Source organism: Oryx dammah, unplaced genomic scaffold (assembly GCF_014754425.2).
Source record: "Oryx dammah isolate SB20612 unplaced genomic scaffold, SCBI_Odam_1.1 HiC_scaffold_24, whole genome shotgun sequence".
NCBI lineage: Eukaryota > Metazoa > Chordata > Mammalia > Artiodactyla > Bovidae > Oryx > Oryx dammah.
Genome location: NW_024070208.1, coordinates 71,293,978 through 71,315,979, shown reverse-complemented (window position 1 = coordinate 71,315,979; position 22,002 = coordinate 71,293,978). Strand labels below are relative to the sequence as shown.

Below are 22,002 nucleotides of genomic sequence, written 5' to 3'. Positions count from 1 at the left end.
CTGTTTGAGGGCCATTTGGATTTCCAGTTTGGGGCTTTTTGGCTTTACATTCTTGTACTGTCTTTTGGTGGACATGGACATTCCTTTCTCTTGGATGTATATCTAGGATTGAAATTTCTAAGACTATACATGTTTAGTTTTAGTAGGTGTAGCCAAATGACTTTCCAAAGTGTAAACAATATCCCTATGAGTGTGTGAGAGCTCCTGTTGAAGCTGCATATGGTTTTGGTGTTATATGTTTTATTTGGGACATTTACTTTTATCCTATGAGTATAAAAATACCCTTTTTAAAAATCGAATGTATAGTTTTTTGTTTACTTTTTTGTCTATCTGGGCTTTAACAATTAAGTTTGGAAACACTGAGTTGGAGATCTAAACTTATTTCCAGTTGGATCAGTTGTCTCAATATCTTTTGTTGAATAACCCACCCTTTCTTTGTTTGTTTGAAATAGCAGTTTTATCATAAAGGACATCTTTACATACATTTGGATTTATTTTTGGACGTTCAATAATTTTATCCTTTCAATTTTTTGGCATTTGTTTGCTAACACCATACTGGTTTAATTTTAGTAACTTTGTCCTGTATTTTAGTATGTGTTACAGGCCATGCCTTTTTATTAGTCTTATTTCAAAAATTTCTTCACAGTTCTTTCGTATTTTGTTTTCCAGTGAACTTTAGAAACAGCTGCGGCAGTTCCAAAATAATCCCTGCTGGGATTCTGATTAGAATTGCTTTAAAAGTTGTGTATTATTTAGGAAGAACTGACATTTGTACAGAATTGTGTCTTTGCATCCAGCATCAGGGTATGGGAAGACAGGCGCTGCACACCTGGTCACACAAACAGGTGGTAGATCCATAATAACTATAGGATGTGAAATGAAGGAAAAGTAGAAGGGACTGAATAATTGAGGTCCGAGAAACTGCTTGGAGGTGGCAGTCGATCTGATGATGGAGATTTCTGCCCTGGGCAGCTGGATGGGTGGTAGGGCCACTTCCTGGAATGAGGAAGACTGAGGGAAGGGTGAAGGAGGAGATGGGAGTGTGTGTGTGACACTGATATTGAATACATGAATAAATCACTCTTTAACTGGTTTCCTTAGAACCTTTCAAATCCTGAAGAATTTTCTCAAATCTCCTCTTAAATTATGGGATTTTCATAATTGAAAGCCTGATGATTTTTCTCTTACCTGTGGCATAACTAGCCTTGAAGTTTTTCACTGTGGCATCAGTCTCCTTTTCTGCTCTCCTCACCTGTTCCTCTGTAGCATTAATCCCTGGGCACCTTGACTGTTACTGCCTCATTGCCTGCCTTCCCCACAAGATGCCCCCATCTGAACCCACCCTTCTTTTTACTTGTTTCATCTACCCATCCTTCAGGGCACAGCCCAGCCTCCGCCTTAAGCCTTCTTGGGCCACTGAGGCCTCTGATGGCCTGAATCTCTGAATTCCTTCAGCCCTTGTGGATTCATTTAGTGTTTATCACCCATCTTGCATTGTTGGTTAATCAGTCATAATCAGACACTCACATGCCTTCCATGCATTCAGTCCTGATCCCAAATGCACAGTATTCCTAGCCAGCCATGTATAATCTTCCATACTCTTTATGTGTCCCGTTGCACCTTGAGCTCCTTTTGGGGCTGGGACCGGGTATTATATATCCCCATCTTACATGTAGCAGTAAGGACGAAAGATTGGCACGGTTAATGCAGACAAACATCCATGAAATGAAAAACATCAAAGGATAATTGATTAACTTAATGTTTTGTTCCTTCAGGATATACGTGGTATTCCAAGCGATCACTTGAATAGAGTGCTAAGAACTGTAGAATCAACAAGACATGAGCGAGAAAGACAAATACCTAACATTCAGCAAATTCGAGAATTCCTTGAACATCAGGTCAGCTGTAAAATTGAAGAGAGAACACTGCTGTCCACAGGTAAGACTGTCACCCACTGCCATTTCATGTCTGCGGAAATATTGATAGAGCAACCATTTCATGATTTTATATGGTTCACAAACCTTGGCACGTAATCGGCAACTCTGTTACTGTTTGAACCATTAAATGTTGCATTTTAGATTGTATTTTTACAATTAAAAACCTCCTGTAGTATGGACTCTAGACCCTTGAGATGGGCTTGTTTGTTTCAGTGCCAGTGTAGACAATATTGTAGCATTTTCTTCTGCTTTTCATGCAGTGGAGACTCACAAATGACACTACTATTCCAGACAGGTATGGTGCTTCTCAGATGGACACCCTTTCAACTGGAGAACTACCCAAAGCAATACACCTTCCTCCCAAAAGCAGACAGCTGATTAGACAAAGACCTGTTTTTTCTGATAGAACATCTGTTCCAAAGTGAGTATTTTCAACTCTAATTTTTTTTTTTTAATATTTGTCTCAGCTTGGGATGCTATAACAGAATACCATTGACTGGGTGGCTTAAACAACAGAAATATATTTTCTAACACTTCTGGAGGGTGGAAGTCTGAGATCAGGGTGCCAGCCAACATAGGTTCTGGGAGGCTTCTCTCCCAGGACTCACAGATGGCCAGCTTCTTACTGTGTCCTCATATGCCAAGGAGAACAAGAGAGCCTTGGTCTCTCTTCCTTTACTTACGGGGGCACTAATTCCTTTCAGCGTGGGCCTCATCCTCATGACCTCATCTAAACCAAATCACCCCATCTCCAGATACCATCACACTGAGGGCTAGGGCTTCAGTGCAGGAATATTAGGGGGCCACAAGCATTCAGCCCACAGCATTGTATAACCCAACAGAGAATCACACTTGGAATGCCTACCCTTCTCTCAGTTCAGGAAGATTCATAAGTGCTCACCCTCTAATAAAGTAAAAATCACCAATTCCATAGAACTGTATTTTAAATTACATGATTTGCTCATGCTGGAAATATTTTTCTCTTGCTTTTAGAGTTAAGAAAAATGCCACAGAAGATCATTTTCCCAGGAGGTCTTCCACTATTGTGTGAGTACTGAGGGAGCAGGGAAAGGTGGTTTTTAAAAGTTCTTTTCACTGAACATTCCTTTCACTGTAAATTAGTATGTTCATTGTGGTTCAGTAGAACCATAATTATTACGTATCATATTTAATCTGTGATTCCTTTGTTACACCTTCATTTCTTTATCCTAAGTCAGTATCACTTGTGGCCTCCATTAATAAGTGGGACCACACCTGAGTCATGTTTGTTATTCCCCACCCCCACCCCTGCCTAGTTTAGTAATTTTCGATAAGCATGATAAATGCGTGATGTTGCTTTTTAGTGGCTGGATCCATGATGGTGTATCTGGGTAGAATTTTAGTGTTCCAGCTTCTTGTGGAAGTTGTTAACGGCCTTAGCCCTTACTCTGTTAGGCTTGCTTAGGATACTGAGAACCCTATCTCAGTCGTTCCTTAACTGTGTGACACTGATTAAGTTGATTACCTGTTTTAAGCCTCAGTTTTTCTATCTGTAAGATGGGATGATGCTCCCTCTTTCACAGGATAGTTCTACAAATTAAAATGAGAACATATGAAAAGGACTTGGCCTCAGTGCTTGGCACTTGTGGGTACTCAATAAGTTGTAGGTATATCATTGTTATTAATTGTGAGTAAAACTAATTTTATGATCATTGAATGCCATAGTAGAGAGAATAAATATAATAAAGACACTGTAAATGATAACACACCCTTCAGAAGCACTTATCATGTAATAATCTCATGGGAAGAGCTTTATTTCATGGGATGTAGTGTAACTGAACATTGTGTGGAATTTAGGTACTCAGTGAATATTTTTTAAATGAATGGATACTGCTCTGAATTTGTTTCACTTTAAAATGGGGTGATGATTTACATGATATTACAAATGAGTGTGTGTATTCATATAAAAGTACTTGGTAGGGTACAGTATAAAGGTAAGCTATAAGTAATGCATGCATGCCTGTGTGTGTCCTCAGTCGTGTGGACTCTTTGCAAATGACACTATTTTAAAAGACAGCATAGTTTTATCCCAGAAATATTTTTTTCCACTATAAAATATATAAAATATGTTTCTTAGGTGTGTAAAAACTAATATTAAAAAAATACAAAATTTGAGTTTAGAGGAGTAATGTCCTAACTTCAGTCCACTTTGGTAAATAAATAGGCCATGTGGCATGTCGTTGGCAGATGTAAATTTGAAATGACCATTTCGCCTTTTGCATAGTAAGTCCTCGGCCTGGCCGCCATCTTGTTCTGTGGCCACGCAGGTGTTTGTTAGGCTCTCTTGAGAAAGTTCCGACCTCTTTAAGGGGCATGCTGCTGCTGCTGCTGCTGCTAAGTCACGTTAGTCGTGTCCGACTCTGTGCGACCCCATAGACGGCAGCCCACCAGGCTCCCCCGTCCCTGGGATTCTCCAGACAAGAACACTGGAGTGGGTTGCCATTTCCTTCTCCAATGCATCAAAGTGAAAAGTGAAAGGGAAGTTGCTCAGTCATGTCCGACTCTTTGCGACCCCATGGACTGCAGCCCACCAGGCTCCTCCGTCCATGGGATTTCCCAGGCAAGAGTACTGGAGTGGGGTGCCATTGCCTTCTCCATATTGTCTGTAAATTCTGAAACGGAAACAGCACCCCCTGTTTGGGCTTTGATTTGTTTAGGACTCCTCCCTTCAGTTCCGAGGAGGAGCTGGATGCTGACGACCTCATCCAGGCGTTCACTTCCCCAGATGTACTTCCTGTGCTGTCGTCTAAAAGCAACAAGAGTAGTTTCGGAAAGAGCGCTGTCGTCAAAAGCGACACTGACTGGACCGAGGGAAGTGAAATTGAGGACTCTGATATTTCCCCCAAGCCCACAGGTAAGCTTTCCTTTACTGAAAATCCATCTGGAAATTTTGATTTTAGGACAGTGGTTCTCAACCACAGTGCTTCTGTGGACAGTGGTTCTCAGCTCTCCATACTGGGCATCTGAGCTGAGAAAGTTCTCAAGGAAATGGTGTGAAAGTAAAATGAAAGTGCTAGTCCCTCAGTCGTGTTTGACTCTTTGCGACCCCCTGGACTGTAGGCTGCCAGGCTCCTCTGTCCTTGAAATTATCCAGGCAAGAATACTGGAGTGAGTAGTCACTGGCTTCTCAAGGGGATCTTCCCAACCCAGGGATCCAACTCGGGTCTCCTGCATTGCAGGCAGATTCTTTACAATCTGAGCCACCAGGAAAGAAAGTATGGGGTTAATCTAAAAATTGTCGATGCCTGAGGAAAAATGGAAGGGGCTTAGCAAGTAGTTGATGTTCAGGTGGAAGGAGAGGAAGGGGTTGAGGGTGTCTGGGTATATTAGTAACAAATACAAGGGCTGCTGTAATGAAGCACACACACTGTGTGGCTTAAACCACAGAATCTGTCTCATAGGAGCTGGAAGACCACAGTCAAGGTGGCAAGGTTGGTTTCTTCTGAGAGCTATGAGGAGAGGACCTGCTCCGAGTCTCTGTCCTTGGCTTGTAGATGGCTGTCTCCTCCCTATGTCTCGTCACATTGACTTTCTCTGTGGGTGCCTCTGTGTCCAAATTTCCCACTCTTGTCCAGCGACACCAGTTGTGTCGGATTAGGGTCCTCCTTAATGACCTCATCTTAACCTAATTACTTCTTTAAAGGTCCTGTCTCCAAGTAAGGTCACCTTCCGAGGTAATGGGGGTAAGGACGTCAACATACGCATTGGGGACACAATTAATCCCTAATACTGTGTGTCTTTGAGAATAACTGTTCTAACACACCATGTTGCCTTTCAAAAACAGGGCAATTCTAAAGGAACGTGAGGTCCAAGTTGGTGATTGCTGATAATTTGCCAAGGAGAAGAGGCAAAAGGGTCATTTAAAAAAAAAAAGAAAGAAACTCTGTTTAATCCAACTTAAAAATTGTATATTTTTAATTGATATGTAAACATATCAGAGGTAGTTTATTGTGTAGAATTTGTATATACCATGTATTTTTATAATATGTAAAATATAAATTTTAAAATAATTGCTTTTGAAAATACCATATGAATATCCATTCACACAGGCTGCCTCACTGAAATTAAAGTTTCTGATCATGAGTCTGAATGACATCCTTTTTTTGATTTAAAATAAAAATGTTATTCTTCTAGTCTAGAGGATCATGATTTTTTTAAAGGCATTATCTGTGATGCTTGGACTCTCTGTGGAGAAGGAAATGGCAACCCACTTCAGTATTCTTGCCTGGAAAATACCATGGACGGAGGAGCCTGGCAGGCTACAGTTCATGGGGTCACACAGAGTTGGACACAACTGAGCGACTAACACACAGACTCTCTCACATTGTAAGATTATTTTAGAACTGAAGATTTAATTTTTTAAAAACTTATCTGTTTTCTATGGGTCCTATAGGAACCTCCATTAAAACATTAACTGGAAAAGTTGAAAAGACGGTTTCAAATCACAGAAATATGAATAAGCCAGTTGGTGGAATTAATGTTGCTGATGCATTCATCAAAAAAGAACTAAAAGAAGACCTAAAGGTGAAGTCACTTTTACTTGTTAAACATACACAAATTCATCATTTAATGAATATATCATAATGTATTTTGTAGTGAAATGTAAAACAAATACAATTATTAGTATAGCAGAGGTTGAGATTTTTACTTTATCTTGTTTTCAGTATTGCATTTCCATAGGGAATCAAAGATACTGAAAGGATAACTGGTAATAATACATCCTATGCTTATCAGGTTTTACAGGTTTTCAGAATCCTTTCGTGTGTATTATTTGACACTGGCAGATATTAGGTAGTTTGTTCACAGAAACTTGTGACTGAACAGAATCTGGGCTTTCAGATCTGAGTTCAGGAATCTTTTTGCTACCAAAACATGACCTGGAAGTGAAATAGGGACTTTTCAGAGTTTACCCCCACTTGGCAGCTGGAGTCCATAAGACATGCTTTAGAGAGACTGTGACCCGAGCGGAGGACAAAGCCGAGCTCTCCTCCCTGAGACTTCGGACACACTCCAAGGTCTGGCACCAGGCCCCGGAAGTGCTCCGGTGGATGGAGACCTGGGTGGGCTTCTCTTTGTTGACTGGGTCTTCCAGTAGTAGTTGCTGTTTCTTTTTCACTTACACTAGATTTAATTCTTCCTCTGCTCATCTGTGGAATCCAGAGCATTCTGGCCAACTACTTTCATAAGTTAGTGCCATTTGTGTTACACAAGCCCAAAATGACAAAAAGTCACATCAGACAAGAGCCACTGTGTCTTCCTTAGAAGGTGCACTAGAGAAATACACAGACCTTCCTATCGGGGCCGCTTTTGCAGGGCCCTCATGTGATGTCTCCTGCAGTTAAATGTCTTAGCATCACAGAGGTAAGAGCCCCAGAGCCGGTCTGACTGCTCCTTGGGGAGCATCCTGACTTGACTTTACAGCACAGTTTCTGGAATTTTCTAAATTCACGATTGCTGCGTAGGAAACATATATTTCCACAGCAACAGACAAAAAGAGGTGGTTCCCTCTGCTTTCGAAGCACAATTTCCAAACCCATTTCATCACCCTCGGAGATGACCAGATGAGAGACCCTCTGAGGCTCCCAACTTCTTACCATTTAGCATCAGTGGCCCAGTCTTTTTGAGGGGCTCTAACACACATGATTTCTTTAGGGAACATTCATTATTCTCTGCCTTTTTTTTTTTTTTTTTTTTTAGTGTACAGATGTGGATGATGATGACTGGGACATATCATCCTTAGAGGAAGACAGATCTATAGGGAGAAAAGCTGGGAGAGAACAGAAGGAACCTCCTCCACCTGTGAAGAATGAGTCAAATTCTACTCAAGTGCCAAATGCCTGGGGTGCAGCTAACCCGAAAGGACCAAAGGGAGAAGGTTCGCAGCTTTGGTGTCTACCGGAAGCCTTTATAAATACCAGGCTACCCTAATGGGCTTCCCTGGTGGCTCAGCAGAAAAGGATCTGCCTGCCAAGCAGGAGACGTGGGTTTGATCCCTGTGTCAGAAATATCCCCTGGAGAAGGAAATAGCAACCCACTCCAGTATTTTTGCCTGGGAAATCCCATGGACAGAGGAGCCTGGCAGGCTACAGTCCGTGGAGTCACAAAAACATTGGACACAACTGAGCGACTTAAAAAACATTATTTTAATAAGGACTGAATGTGAAAACTTACTGATTTAGTATCTATTTATTAATTTTCTAAGTTTTAATGTCAGTTTCTAATCTTTTATCTTTAAAAATTTTAAGTATCTATTTTTGAAAGTGCCCCTGCAGATACTCTTCATGTAATTGCCTCCTGCTACTGCTGCTGCTGCTAAGTCGCTTCAGTCGTGTCCGACTCTGTGCGACCCCATAGACGGCAGCCCACCAGGCTCCCCCGTCCCTGGGATTCTCCAGGCAAGAACACTGGAGGGGGTTGCCATTTCCTTCTCCAATTTATGAAAGTGAAAAGTGAAAGTGAAGTCGCTCAGTCATGTCCGACTCTTAGCGACCCTATGGACTGCAGCCCACCAGGTTCCTCCATCCATGGGATTTTCCAGGCAAGAATACTGGAGTGGGGTGCCATTGCCTTCTCCGAAATGCCTCGTAGAAATTTACATTTCTGATACATACCTAAATGAGGCCACTTTTTTCCTAACTGTCTTCCTGCATTCATCTGTCTACGTGTTAAATATTGTTATTTTCTTCCAAGGAAGATTCTTCTTGGAGCATTGTAGCCAGTGGAATGAAGGACCAGGGAAGCTGTTTACTGCCATTGATTCTATCCACCCAGGCTAGAGTCTGGATAATAAGTCCAGTCACTTAACCTCTCAACACATTTAATTTTTAAAATCAGAAAATATTATTTGTATTTTTTTGAATCAGAGAAGTGCTTTTCCACTTTGCCCCCAACCCCCCTCACCTCCCCCACCCCACATACACACAGTGCCTCCTCCTAGCCATCCTACATCCCTGCAAGTAACCGGCTCAGACTTGTTTCTAGACTTAGCAATTTTAGACGTGAACTTTCTAGGTGCTGATATGACAGATGAAGACTTGGCTCCCTCTCCACTGCCTGCACCTCTCATGCCCCCTCTTCGGTACTTTCGTTCCCCCCCGCACCATCTATAATTTTAATACATGCACATCTCTTGGTCTGTTGATAGCAGGATCTTATACCCCGCACCCCGCATTTCTAAGATGAACCATTGCTGCCTCTGTCTTCACTTGATCTCTTCTCTCCACCCATGTGTCAGTTGTTAACACTGACCTCTTCTGGCACCATCATAAGTTTTCTGTGCTATGTCTCAGCATCCATCCTCATCATAAAGACGCGTTTACGCTCCAGTGACTGTGGACGGACACAGGACACTCAGAATGCCCTGAGTACATTTCCTCCTGCCACTGCCATGACCCCACGCCCCTCAAAGAAAACATCCCTTGTCACGCTCAAGTGGAATTCTCTGTGCTCTGTTTCAGTGGCTCAAGGCACTTTTGATCTTTCACCTTTTAGCTCATCTATGCTAGAGAACCTATTTTTAGCATGTAGTCCCTCCCTGGCTTGTTAATTTTATTCTCCTGTCTTAATGGCTGCCCGCCTCCAGGCGCTGTGCTGAATGCCAGGAGGTGGGGGCCGGCTGGAAGCTTCGAGGGCCCTGTGAGGCTGACCTAGAGAGAGGGCCGTCCCGCAGTGGTGGGATGGTCCGAGGTGTCCTGCCCCAGCCTGTGGGAGCTGGGGGTGGGGTTGGCAAGCCGACTCAGGCCCGAGTGACGAATTACAGTGTGAAGTTATGGAGCTTTTACTGGCTGGACAATGTGCTCGTTTAATCACGGGGGCCTCCTCTCCCTCCCTCCCTGTCTCCTGCACAGGACCTCAGGATGAGTCCAGTACACTGAAAAGCAGCTTAGTAACCGTGACTGAATGGAGCGACTCTTCAGACGTGTAACCGTCACCCTGTGCGTCAGGAGGTCCGTCCAGACATCAGCAGTATTTGGTATCGTGCTATTTCAGCACTGCCTACACAACTATGATTGTCCTGCCTGACAGTATCTCCTGCAATAACAAGGAAACCGGCTCTCAGAGAACAAGAGTCTCTTTAATGGCACCTAATACAGTGTTAAACACACATACAGACAAATTGTCAACAGTATTTTGAAGCATATAAAGGTGTTTAAGAATGCTGCTGCTGCTTAAAAATAATGTGTCAACTGAAGTCATAAAAAGTTTTTTCTTCAGAACAGTACTCTAGTGTTTAGGTGTATTTTTTTCAACTAATTTTTAAGTGAATTTTTTTTAACTAATAGCAGGTTTTAGTTTGCATTTAAACTTAAAAAAAAGAAATCTTTCTTATGTACATTGTCATGTTGGAAGTGTTTCACTATAAAGTTCTGTTAGTATCCTTAAAATGGAATTGGTGGAAATCAGTGAAATTTTAAGAGTAGACAGCTTATGTTTCATCTAGAAGTAAGTTTAGAGTTAATAAGAATATAGTTATGCCCATATTAACTACATTTTCTGGAAGTACTTTTACCATATGCAGCTTTGGGCCACTGTCAGCATGTTTTAGAACTTAAAAATACTATTTCTGCAGCATAACCTTGACCTTGGATATTTTATGAATAAAATGTAGCCATTTTAAATATCAGTTATCAGACTATGAATAGAATAGAGTCAGTCCTGAATTCATATGTGTCTGTAGTTTTTTTTTTACTTTTTTTAAAATGCCCTTTCCACATTAGAAAATACCTCAAAACTAATTTAGCTATATTCTTAACAGTGACATTATCAACAGTCAACACGTTCATATAAAGTTTTTTGTATTTTTTTTATACTTTGTGGTACTATCTCTACTTTTGTTTACCCCCCAAAAAGTAATATTTTAACTAAATGATCTGTTAGGATTTGGACCTCTCTTTGTTTTGTCAGCCTTTCAAGTAAAACCCTCAGTGACACCCTTGTGACTGTGGCTGAGTTATTAGAGCTGATTTCAAGTTAAACTCATCTCATTCAAGGATTTAAGCTTGTCTTGGTAGCCATGCCATGTAACATGCTGATCTAAAAGAGCAATTTTTCTTTTATCTGTTTCTGGCCCACCAGGATCCTTTTTACTTGTGGGCCACTTATCTTTTTTAAAACTTCCCACAAAGGCCATTTAATGCAAATATACCTGCTTTAAATATGTTTCTAAAAGCTCTAATAAACCCTGAATCAAATCTTCACTGTAGTAAGACACAGATAAGTAACCTACAACGATGCCTAAGAAGGCACGTGGGCTCCTATGTCCACTCACTTATCCACTTAGATCTGTTGAGCTCCTTGTTCTGTTTTAATGTATGTTATTAGTTCATTTGATGAGAACAACTTTGAGACATATTATTTTAATCTTCTTCTTAAAGATGTGAGAAACTAAGCTATACAATAACTTGCCAAAAGCCGTATGACTAGAAAAATGACAAAAGCAGGCTTTAACCCAGGCCTCAGCTCCCAAGTCCTGGGTCTGCCGGGTCTTTATTCCTAAACAGCAAGGATTGGGGAACGATGATGGCTGTCTGCTAAGTAACACAAGTCTTTACGCATCTGTGTTGCAAAAGCTGATGTTCTGTTTAGTCCTGTTATGTTAGGTTGTACTAGAATTGCTCATTTTCCTTTGGACCATCGCCTTATTATTTCCTGTCACAGACACACGGCTAATGTTTCTGGCTCTTGACAGCTTTTCTGTACTTTGACTCCTTCTCGCCCTAAATTCTTTAGAAGCTGTGATAATTCAATGCAGTCAAAATATTTTCTTCACCAGTACAGCTCTAAAAATTTAAAAATTTGTTTTAAACATACATTCACCAAACCCTGTGCCCACATTGCTTATAGTACCCAGCTTCCCTCAGTGGTTTCCAGTTCATCTGTATCCCCGGAAAAGGTATTTAAGTATTATCATGGTCTGGAAAAAAAAAGTTTACTGTTTCAGTAATAAACTCGTCCATTTTCTTTTCAGTGAGCACCTCCAAACAATGTGATTTTTCCTTTTTAAGTCCTTCAGGCTTGAGGAAGATGTCACAGTCACCCATGCTGTGACTGGTATTGTTGGGTACCTGAGTCACAGATGACACGGCTAAGCGATTCGTAGCCACAGCCTGAGACTGTATATACTTCACCCTAGACTGTCTCAGTTCAAAGTCCTTGAGGTCTTGTCACTTGCTGTGGCAAGTCACTTCAGCTTCTCTGCTTTCATTTCATCCTCTGTCAGTTCAGGGTCCTACAGTACTTACCTCAGAGGGTGGCTGAGGCTGCAGTGACTGAGGGCACACAGTGTGTAGAGCAGCAACGGGCACACACAGGCTGAGGTAACTATTGCCCTGTGGATATGAGATGGAAGGGCTGGCTTGAGAAATAAAACATTGTCTTTGGTCAGAGATCCCTGGAGGAACTTACACGTCTTGAAAAAAATGCTGTCTCTCCATTGCCAGTTGGTTCCCCACACAGAGCCTGAGCGACACAGGTCCTCAGGAACTCGGTCCATTGTTTCTGAGTGAGGCAGGGACCGTGTGGCTCCAGGCCCTCCTCTGTCAGCCTCAGAGTCGGCCATGACCAGCGTATCCAGATCTGCTCTCTATACCGGAGGAGGAGGTATTTAAGGAGGACTGGCCGGGTAGTGGGCAGTAGCATCTTGGCCCCGTGAGCCCTTCCTGGAGCAGCCGTTGAGAAGCACAGTGGTGACAGACAGGTGTCAGCAGCTAGCAATTGGCTCTACCCAGCCAGTACATGTCCATTCAACCCAGACATCTGAGGAATAGTCTCAGATCACCCCCATACTGTTTACAAGTCATGACTCCTTAATACACTCTTTAATATATGAAGGAACAAACACATAAAAAATGGGGACAAATACTGCAAGGTCTGGGTGATTAAGAAGGCTACATTATGAACACTGCTGGAATCTTTGGTGTTAAACACAGATGTATAAGATATATACAAATCTTGTAAATAGCCTGTTTATTTTTTTTTATAGAAAGCCACAACAGAAAGTGATTAGTATGTAACTATAGAAGAACATTTACATCCAAGAATCAACAAATTCTTCAAATTCATATTTTAAAAATAGTTTTGAGTGTTAATTATAGGAGGGCCTTGATGGCATCATTTTGTGAACAGTTCACGTTTAGAACAAGCTCAAGACAGCTCTCTTTTTAGACGTAAGCGTTTTTGTCAAACTGTTTTGAAGGGTTTGAGGTTTTGAGATCTCCTTCTCTGCCGTGATACTTGGTCCGAGAAGACATGACAGACGTGGCCCCATTGTACGTGTATCCCATTCTGAAAGGCAAAACGGTTTGGCAGATGGTCTTTCACACGTAGGACAAACACAAATGGGAAGAAACCATATCCCTCCGTTTCTGTCACAGCTAAGTCATCTTTCCCTGATTATGTTTAGCTTTCTTCCTTCTTAGCCCAAGAAATCGTTCAGTGTCATTTCAGAACAGCTACTGTGACTAAGAGGATCTCAGAAGAAACTCATGGCTTCTTAGTTTGTTCACTTATTCTCCTTCAAAACTTACATAAAACTTATCTTCCTGGAATCTTGGGAGTCTGTGATGACCTTAATCAGCAATTTCCACTTATGTGAAAATTGTGAGGCCAAAGTGAAGAATATGCCCCTAAAGTTAGACAAAATTTCTACTGACAGCAATAGCTTTGGAACGTAAGAATGTCAAACTCTGCTTTTTTTTGATGCTTCATCAAAAAAATTTTTTTAATTGCAGGATAATTGCTTTACAATATTGTGTTGGTTTCTGTCCTATATCAACACAAGCTCTGCTTTTTAAATTAACTATAATTATCTATATTCTAGTCAATATAATTTTACCATATTAAATGTTATAGTTACTATATATTCTTAACCTTTCCCAATTCTGGGTGTTTGAAGTTTCTAAGAATCATAAGAACTACCTATAATTTATCCCACATATAACAATTTAGAATAGTATTTTACTTTTTAACAGGTCATTTTTGTCTCTTTTCATACCTGGGTGCTTTGCTGTTGTCAGATATTGAAAAGCAAAATATGACACCACCAATTATGCAGAGTGAAGCTCCTGCCCATCCAATAAAGAGAGCAGCTCCTAACTCATACCTGTGAAGAGCAGCACACAAGTGTTACAGCTTACTGATTGGGGGAGTAAACAGCATTTAACACTACTAGCCAACACTTACTAAATGCTTATAATACACTTGCTATGGGAGCTTATACAGGAAGCAATAATATCTGTAAAGAATGCTTTATACTTTTCTCAAAGTGTTTTTCTAGCCTTCACTCAATTGTATCTTCCCAACATCCCAAAAGGAAGCTGAAGGCATCGGGATGCCTCTGGGTCAAGCAGAAGCCATGGACTCAAGGTGAGGCCTCCTGGCTCTGCCAGCATATTGCCTCTGGGCTCTGCCTGAAGCCCAAACATTTCCATCTATTTATCCTGTTGTGCAGGGTAAATTATTTAGGCAGGCTTTAGATGGAAAAAGGAAAGTTGCCTCTGCTTTTATTTTGGCTCAACTCAGGAAGTGGTTAAGCATCTGCTGTGTGCAGTCATGTGCAAGGTGCCAAAGGGTGACAGAACATGCCACCCCAACTATGCCACTTTGGCACAAGGAGCCAAAAGCAACTGAGAAGAAACAGGAAAGCTCTCTGCCTTCTTCCCATTTGCCTAAAAGCAGGGCATAAATGTGTAAAACTGTCCCCATCCCCTCACTACCAGGAAGAAGTTAATTCTCAGACACACTGAACACCCTGCTTAGCCCACAAGTGGCACCGGAGCAATCTACATTAACAAACTTCACTAATTTGCATTTTTCATTAGTTCCCTCCTTACATTCAGGTAAGTCACTCAATTGTGACTGACTCTTTGCGACCCCATGGACTGCAACATTCCAGGCTTCCCTGTCCATCACCAACTCCCAGAGCTTGCTCAAACTTAGGTCCATCAAGTTGGCAATTTCACCCAGCCTCTCATCCTCTGTTGTCCCCTTCTCCTGCCTTTAATCTTCGCTAGCCTCAGGGTCTTTTCCAATGAGTCAGTTCTTTGCATCAGGTGGCCAAAGTATATTGGAGTTTCAGCCTCAACATCAGTCCTTCCAATGAATATTCAGGACTGATTTCCTTTAGGACTGTCCCTCCTCACGTGCCTTCCCACAATTCGTGCCTCTAGAAGCTCAAAGTCCTTTTCCTTTGTGTTGTCACTTCTCTAGAGATGTACTGTTCTTTTGTTAAGATGCTATATAAGCCCAAGTTCTAGCCACCCTTTGAATTACATGCCACGGGGTACTCTCTTGTGTAGGGGCGATGCACATATAAGTCAACTCCAGTTTTCTCTTATGAATCTATCTTTCTTCTCAGCAGAGAGCCTAGGAGAGTAGAGGAAAAAATCGTTTTTCTTCCTCTACAGTGTCCACGATAGATACAGCCTCTTCATGCTTATCACTACAGTCCAGTGAGAGATGAATAAAAAAGTATCATTTAGTGACAGCCTGCTATGAAGCCTCTCCTTGATGGCAGGCCATAGTACACCCCGATGACCAGAACAGATGCAAAGGTAAGTAAGACAGCCCTTGCCCTGGAGAGGTCACCATGCAACAAACAGCACTACCGAGAACAACAAAGGAAGTCACGGTGGAGGGCAGGAGGATATCCTTTCAGGGGAGATATATATATGTATGGAGAAACAAATATAGAACGAGGAAAGTATACCAAAATCTCATGAGGTTGTGGTGTTCTCATGTCTGCCTGTCCTTTTCCTGAAGAATTAGGTTTTTTTTTTTTTTTTTTTAAATGAAGTGATTCTCAGACTTTTAGCTCACAGACCTCTATCACAAGGTGAAAACAAATGGATGACATTCCCTACCTAATGGTGCTTTTCAGTGTTAAATGAAGTCAGAGGGGGAAGGGTCTGTTTTGATCATACAGAATCCGCAGAGGGGCTGAGAATGAAAGGAAGAGTCGAGAGTAGGAGGGGAAAGTTGGGGTCAAGGTCAGGCTACCTGCCCTGGCCCTGGTGCAGGGTCAGGCTTAGGTATCAAGGCCTCCCCACACTGTGGACAGCATCTGGCATGCGTGGCCTGTGCCTGTCCTGAGCTTTGTCTTATCCTTTTCGGCGTGCTGGGTCACTATGTCTGAACTCCCATCTGGCAGGGGCAGGCAGCGATGGTGGTATGACAGTGTGGTCCCGGTAGCCAGCCAGTGGGAGAAGGAAGCAGCCTTTACACAAGACAAGGGCCTGGTGATCTACTTGCCCATTTCCAGATCTGGCTTTTCTGTTAATTTCACAGCTTCCATTTGCAACTGGGAAGAGGTGAATTATATAATACACACTACAACTTGGCGTGTGCATGCAGGCTAAGTCGCTTTAGTGGTGTCTGACTCTGTGACCCCATGGACTGTAGCCAGCCAGGCTCCTCTGTCCATGGGATTCTCCAGGCAGGAGTACTAGAGTGGGTTGCCACTGTTACATAATATACACTGCCTCGTGATCCCTTCTTTTTCACTCTTGCACTGCTTTACCTGGGGAATCAAGGTGAGAGCTAAAGGAACAGCTTATAAGCACCCCATCCTGCACTAAAGCACTGATTAGGCTCTGGGAACCGAGAAACTTCTCAAACTGCTCCAATCTGAGGCAGTGGCAGAAACAGAAGGTCAGTTTAAGTGGGGAAAAAGCCTTCAGTGTCCGTAAAAACCAGCTTGAAAGAGGACTGGACAGTGTACAGCTGAAAAGAGCTGGCCAGATCAAGAGTGTTAACCTGTAGTTTTATAAAAGATACCTTCATTAAGTATGTTATACATCTACAAAGGATATCCTGGATTCCCACAATAGGCCCTTCTTGTACAATGTTTGGATGACATTATACAAATAAAATGAGCAGAGGGCCTGCCAAGTTGTAGGTACCGGTCAATGGACCTCTTTAAAATATCTGCAATTTCTACAGTAAGCTGGCATCCAGTCCATCCATTGTCATGCTATTACTGCAAAGACAACTAAAGGATGAGAACACTGAACATTTCGACATGGAGGACATTATTATAGGATTACAATTTAACAATACTTTCTATTTTTTCTTTGTTTTTCTCCTTAGAGCTTAGGCTGTCTTCTCTCCTGAAACTATGTATTAGTATATTAACTTTCAGTGTAAATACTCCTGGAAAAAACAGTCTGAGATTTTCCTTAAAACATTTAGCTTTCTAAAACAGGATGCCAGTGCCAGGATCATGGTTAAAAATAAGTCTCTAATAATTGATAGTGGTCCGTTAGGGCATAGGTTGGTAGAACTCAAATCATAGCTCAGCACTGTGAATTCATTTAAAAAGAACATACAACTAGGGAGAAATCAGAGGATAACTACCCACACAGCTCAGATGTTGGGAACTATGTTTTTATATTCATTTAAGCAAACTGAAACTTTCTGAAGGGATTTAAGAGTCACCAGTGTGGCTTATATTAAAAATTGGTTTGGGAATTCCCTGGGGGTCCAGTAGTTAGGATTCTGACCTTTCACTGCAGGTGCACGGGTTCAATCCCTGGTCATGGAACTGGTTCACTTACTCCTGTTTTTAAACATATTTTTAGATTTTCTTGAAGTCACTAAATATAGACTCTATTCCAAGGAGAGTATCATTTCCTTTTGAGCATTTTATGAATTCTGTCAGAGTCAAATATTTAATAAATAGAACCATTTTAAAGCTAAAGTGTTAAAGAGATTCCACATCTATACCAATAGCTTCTAATAATTGGATGTGAGGGATTCTGTGATGTGGTTCTCTCTCTTAGAGACTTTTTCTTCTTCCTTCTGTTGAAAGACACGTACAGCAGACTCATCAACAGTGGCTTGAATTCACACCCATCAGTGTGCGTGATCTGGCAAAAATGGAAGTGTTTTTGAAAGACAGGACTGAGGGTGAGCCAGGTAACATCCATTCAGGTTTGTTCCGGGCCACTCCTCCTCTGACATTCATTGGGAAACTCCATCTCTGCCTGGAAATCTTTCTTCACTTTTGGTAAAACTGAAAAGCTGACTTTAGCGCCTCAGGAGATTATCCAAATTTCAGATTATCTGCTGCAGGTCTGTGTTCTGTTAACAACATCTTCCTGGTCCTAGACCAGCTTTCCCACTCTTTATTAAGCTGTTACAATCGCCAAAATTTCTTTATTATTCGGAAAGGCTACCAGTCTGCTTAGCACCAGACAGACGCAGGATCAACAGGCTGAGGACTGATCTCTGTTTTACAGATCAGAATGTTGTTCTTGGATTATGTCTCACATATTCTGATCAATGGAAAGGACTCATAAAAGCAGCCTTATGACCTGAATTCATATATATAATTGTGAATCTAGTAAACAAGCAATAGGGAATATTTTTCTTTCTATATAAAGTAAAGCACAGATTAATGACCAGAGTTTCCCCAAAAAAGAACCATAATGATCTAAGGCATTAAAATACACCTTGAATCACTAGATGAAGTTAATTCTTATTCACCTGGCTGTGCTAGGACTCCAGGCTACTGTTCATTTGCTAACGAGAGAGCCTGGGCTAGAACCACACTCAGTAGTCTAAATTCTGATGCATTTCATACTCACCTCCTATTTTAGCCTAATATGCACAGTAATCCTTAGGGAACAGATTGAGGAACACCTCTTATCTCTTGTCTTTCTTGCACCCAAAGCTCTGTTATCATTTGATCTGCCATCTACAGGGAGCACGTGTATCCCACCTACCCTGTCACCTACCTCGGTTCAAATCATGTGTTTCAGGGTGAATGAGAGAACACAGCGCTGTTCTCAAGGACTTTACAGTCTAGAGGCGATGGTCAGACATTAAACAAATAATTAAAGGACAATGAAGCCTAACAACAGAAGCAGAACATGTGTTTGCAAAGTAAACATTACATGTTCTCCCAAATATGTATAGATGTGGTCCAAGTAAGAGTTCACCATAACAACAGCTACCGTCAGATCACTGTAGCAGGATTTTGTTTTTGTGTTAAGTATTTTGGCATGTAGTATCATATTTGATCTTCAATTCTAAGAGAGTTCTTCCTACCATCAGAGAAAACTGAACCTGAGTGAGTTTAAATTACCTGCCTCCCCATACCTCAGCTAAGTAAATAGTAGAACCAGGATTTAAAACCCATAACTGATTCCAATCCTCGAGCTTTTTTTTTTTTTAATGTTTATTGGAGTATGGTTGCTTTAAGAGCCTGGTAGTAAGCTACAGTCCACGGGGTCACAAAGAGTCTGAGCTACTAACACACGTAGCTGCTTTATAATGTTGTGTTAGTTTCTGCTGTATAGCAAAGTCAATCAGTTAATCTCAACCTTTTGGACCTACCTCCCAGAGTAACAAAATAAAAACAAAAATAAACAAATGGGGCTTAATTAAAAGCTTTTGCATAGCAAAGGATACCATAAGCCAATCCCAAGCTCTTAGCCATCACTCTTTTCTCCCTTTTCACCTTAGCTAAGGAAAAGATGGGATCAATATGAAAAGATACAATCAGTGCAATGTTTTGGGCTTGTCATTTCAGACAGATGTGAGTTTTCCCTCTCTCCCCAGCTCACTGCCTTCTCAGTGGCTCTAGGGTATGGAATTTTTTTTTCAGAATTCCCTCCGGCTGTCTTTTCACCCAGCACAAAAAGAGGTGAGGGTAGTAATTAAAATCAGGACTTGCTGGACTTGAAAAACGAAACTGCAAACTGCAGCTCCTCCATAAACAAAACAAAAACTGTTTAACAAAAGAAAAAAACCTCATCCTTTTAAGATCCCCAGAGAAAAGTGAGCTTGCTAGAGGCTGCAGAGCTAGAAGCCAAGTCTTTTGACCTCAAGGATGGACTTTTTTCCAAACATACTGCCCTAGTCCTTACGTTAATCAAGGGTGGTAGCAGCCAAAACATTGCTGTTACCTTAAAACAACTAAATATGTTTTAAAAGTTCCAAGTTTAGGAAGTACATCCATATATTATCAATGCTAACTTTTAAAAATTGAATTCCATTGGTATACTGATCTTCTAAACATTACCATCCAAAAAAAACAACTCAAAGGCTTATATAATCCTTGGAGGAGGAAATGGCAATCCACTCCAGTACTCTTGCCTGGAGAATTCCATGGACAGAAGAGCCTCGCAAGCCCGAGTCCATGGGGTCGCAAAGAGTTGGACATGACTGAGCAACTATTACTTATATAATCAAGCTCTGTATCACTACATGGATGGATTTTATGTGAACAAGCATTCTACAGGCATTATCTACAAGCACACCTTTCCCTCAAATAGCCTGCATTCTTCTGGGGTCCCAGGTACGGGAAGCAGGCTGTTTAGTGCCCACCAATCCATGTATCTCCCAAGGCCGCTAAATTCTCCTCTGCCTTATGCAATTCATGTTAGTTAACAGCTTACTCAGTGATCTGCAAGACACCACAAAATCTCCTACCCAGGGCTTCCCAAACAGCTTACTCAGTGATCTGTAAGACACCACAAAATCTCCTACCCAGGGCTTCCCAAAGGGCCACGAAATAGTGGCAGGCACCTCCCAAACCATGGCTCGAGTAGAAAGGGATAATTTAAATCAGCATCTACTTGCATATGGAAACTTCGTGGAGAATTCTCAAATTTAGGAAATGTAAAATAAATGAACTGCTACGTAATAGCCTCTGCTTAAGGGTCAGTCCCATTTAAAAGAATAGCATTCACTGAGTGCCTACTCTAGGCACCAGTCTAAACAGCTGAAATGTACTATCTCATTTAATCCTCATGATAAACTCGTAGTTCTCATTCTCCCCATTTTACAGATGAGGAACACAGGACACAAAAAAGGACAAGTAATTTCTTCAAGGCTACAGCACTAAAAGATGGCAGAGCTGCAGTTCTCTCCCAGGCAGCCTGGATCCAGGGCCCTCATTCTTGAGGTCTCCTCTTCCCCATTCCTTTGACCAAATCTTCCCAAGCATGCTCAGTCTTTCCACCCTAAGAGAGATGCAGACAGACAGACAGACAGCTATACACCATTGCTTACTAATCATCTTTGCTGTAAACATCATAGAGTATGGACTAGTTAGAAGAGATGCCCAAATCAGCAAGATGTGGTCTTCGCTTCAAGATACTCCTGGTCTCGTTTGGAAGATGGACCAACAGGCAAGTGCCACTGCCCAGTGGGATTGTAACAGAAGTACCAGGAGCAAAGAGAGCACCCTGGTGGGCACCTCACCCAGAATGCAATTCCAGCAGGATACATAGAGGTGGGCCGGGATGTGAAAAGGAGAGGGAAAGGGGTGGTGGTAAAAGCTGAGTCACCAGGAAGCATGGCAAACTGGAAATTTTGGCTTCGTATACTGGTCAGTGAAAACAAAACGCAGTTGCCAAACATTTGATTTCTAAGTATATTAAGTTCTGCCAGCATGAAAAAGGCATCAGAGCAATTCTGATGATCTCAAGTGGTCAGTCCTACCACAGAACAAAGTGAATCCTTCTTAATATTTAACAGTCAAATTCCGGTTTGTTCTTAACACTTGGCACTGCTATGGAATCCCTTACCTGAGACTCTGACCCTCTTACCAGCATTAATTCATTCTCCAAATAACCTCATGATTGGAACAAGCTTAAGTAAACAAACATCTATAATTCATTAAATTATAATAAGGACAGAATAGAGAAGTTAAATATCTTGGCAAGGCCACCTAGTGAGATCGATTGTCTTTCAAGTTCACCTGGGAAAATGTGTCTAATCTAGAAACATACTTCTTGAATTGTCTGCTGTGCATTTAACTTGATAGATAACAGGAATGAGAGAATTTACCAGGAAGCAGACAGCTGTTTATTTCTAAACTACTAAATAACCACAACAGTGAAAAGATTTTACCTTAGTAAAACTTAGATACTAAAGTAGAAACTAACTGTATTCCAGGAATGAAGCATGCTAAAGGTAAGTAACTCTGTGGTTTCAAAAACTCTGAAATTAAAAAGGCTTGAGTATGATAAGACTCAAACCATGAATATCTGAGCCAAAATGTTACTGATAAATCTCACTG

At 41.5% G+C, this 22,002-nt stretch overlaps 2 protein-coding genes across 4 annotated transcripts in view; one reads left to right on the top strand and one right to left on the bottom strand.

Moving 5' to 3' along the window:
- DZIP1 (DAZ interacting zinc finger protein 1) overlaps positions 1 to 10,906 on the top strand; it is a 48,216-nt gene extending 37,310 nt beyond the window's left edge. For both annotated transcript variants that reach the window (XM_040267354.1, XM_040267352.1), the window contains 7 exons: positions 1,776 to 1,938; positions 2,229 to 2,358; positions 2,931 to 2,984; positions 4,634 to 4,830; positions 6,370 to 6,500; positions 7,674 to 7,851; positions 9,824 to 10,906. In XM_040267354.1, the coding sequence (XP_040123288.1) occupies positions 1,776 to 1,938; positions 2,229 to 2,358; positions 2,931 to 2,984; positions 4,634 to 4,830; positions 6,370 to 6,500; positions 7,674 to 7,851; positions 9,824 to 9,900 (930 nt within the window). In that variant the 3' untranslated portion in view covers positions 9,901 to 10,906. The remainder of the gene's footprint in view (positions 1 to 1,775; positions 1,939 to 2,228; positions 2,359 to 2,930; positions 2,985 to 4,633; positions 4,831 to 6,369; positions 6,501 to 7,673; positions 7,852 to 9,823) is intronic.
- A 1,872-nt stretch (positions 10,907 to 12,778) lies between these two features.
- The window catches only part of CLDN10 (claudin 10), a 96,204-nt gene continuing 86,980 nt past the window's right edge, over positions 12,779 to 22,002 (bottom strand). For both annotated transcript variants that reach the window (XM_040267356.1, XM_040267355.1), the window contains exons 4-5: positions 13,969 to 14,076; positions 12,779 to 13,259 (exon numbers count right to left, since the gene is read on the bottom strand). In XM_040267356.1, the coding sequence (XP_040123290.1) occupies positions 13,136 to 13,259; positions 13,969 to 14,076 (232 nt within the window). In that variant the 3' untranslated portion in view covers positions 12,779 to 13,135. The remainder of the gene's footprint in view (positions 13,260 to 13,968; positions 14,077 to 22,002) is intronic.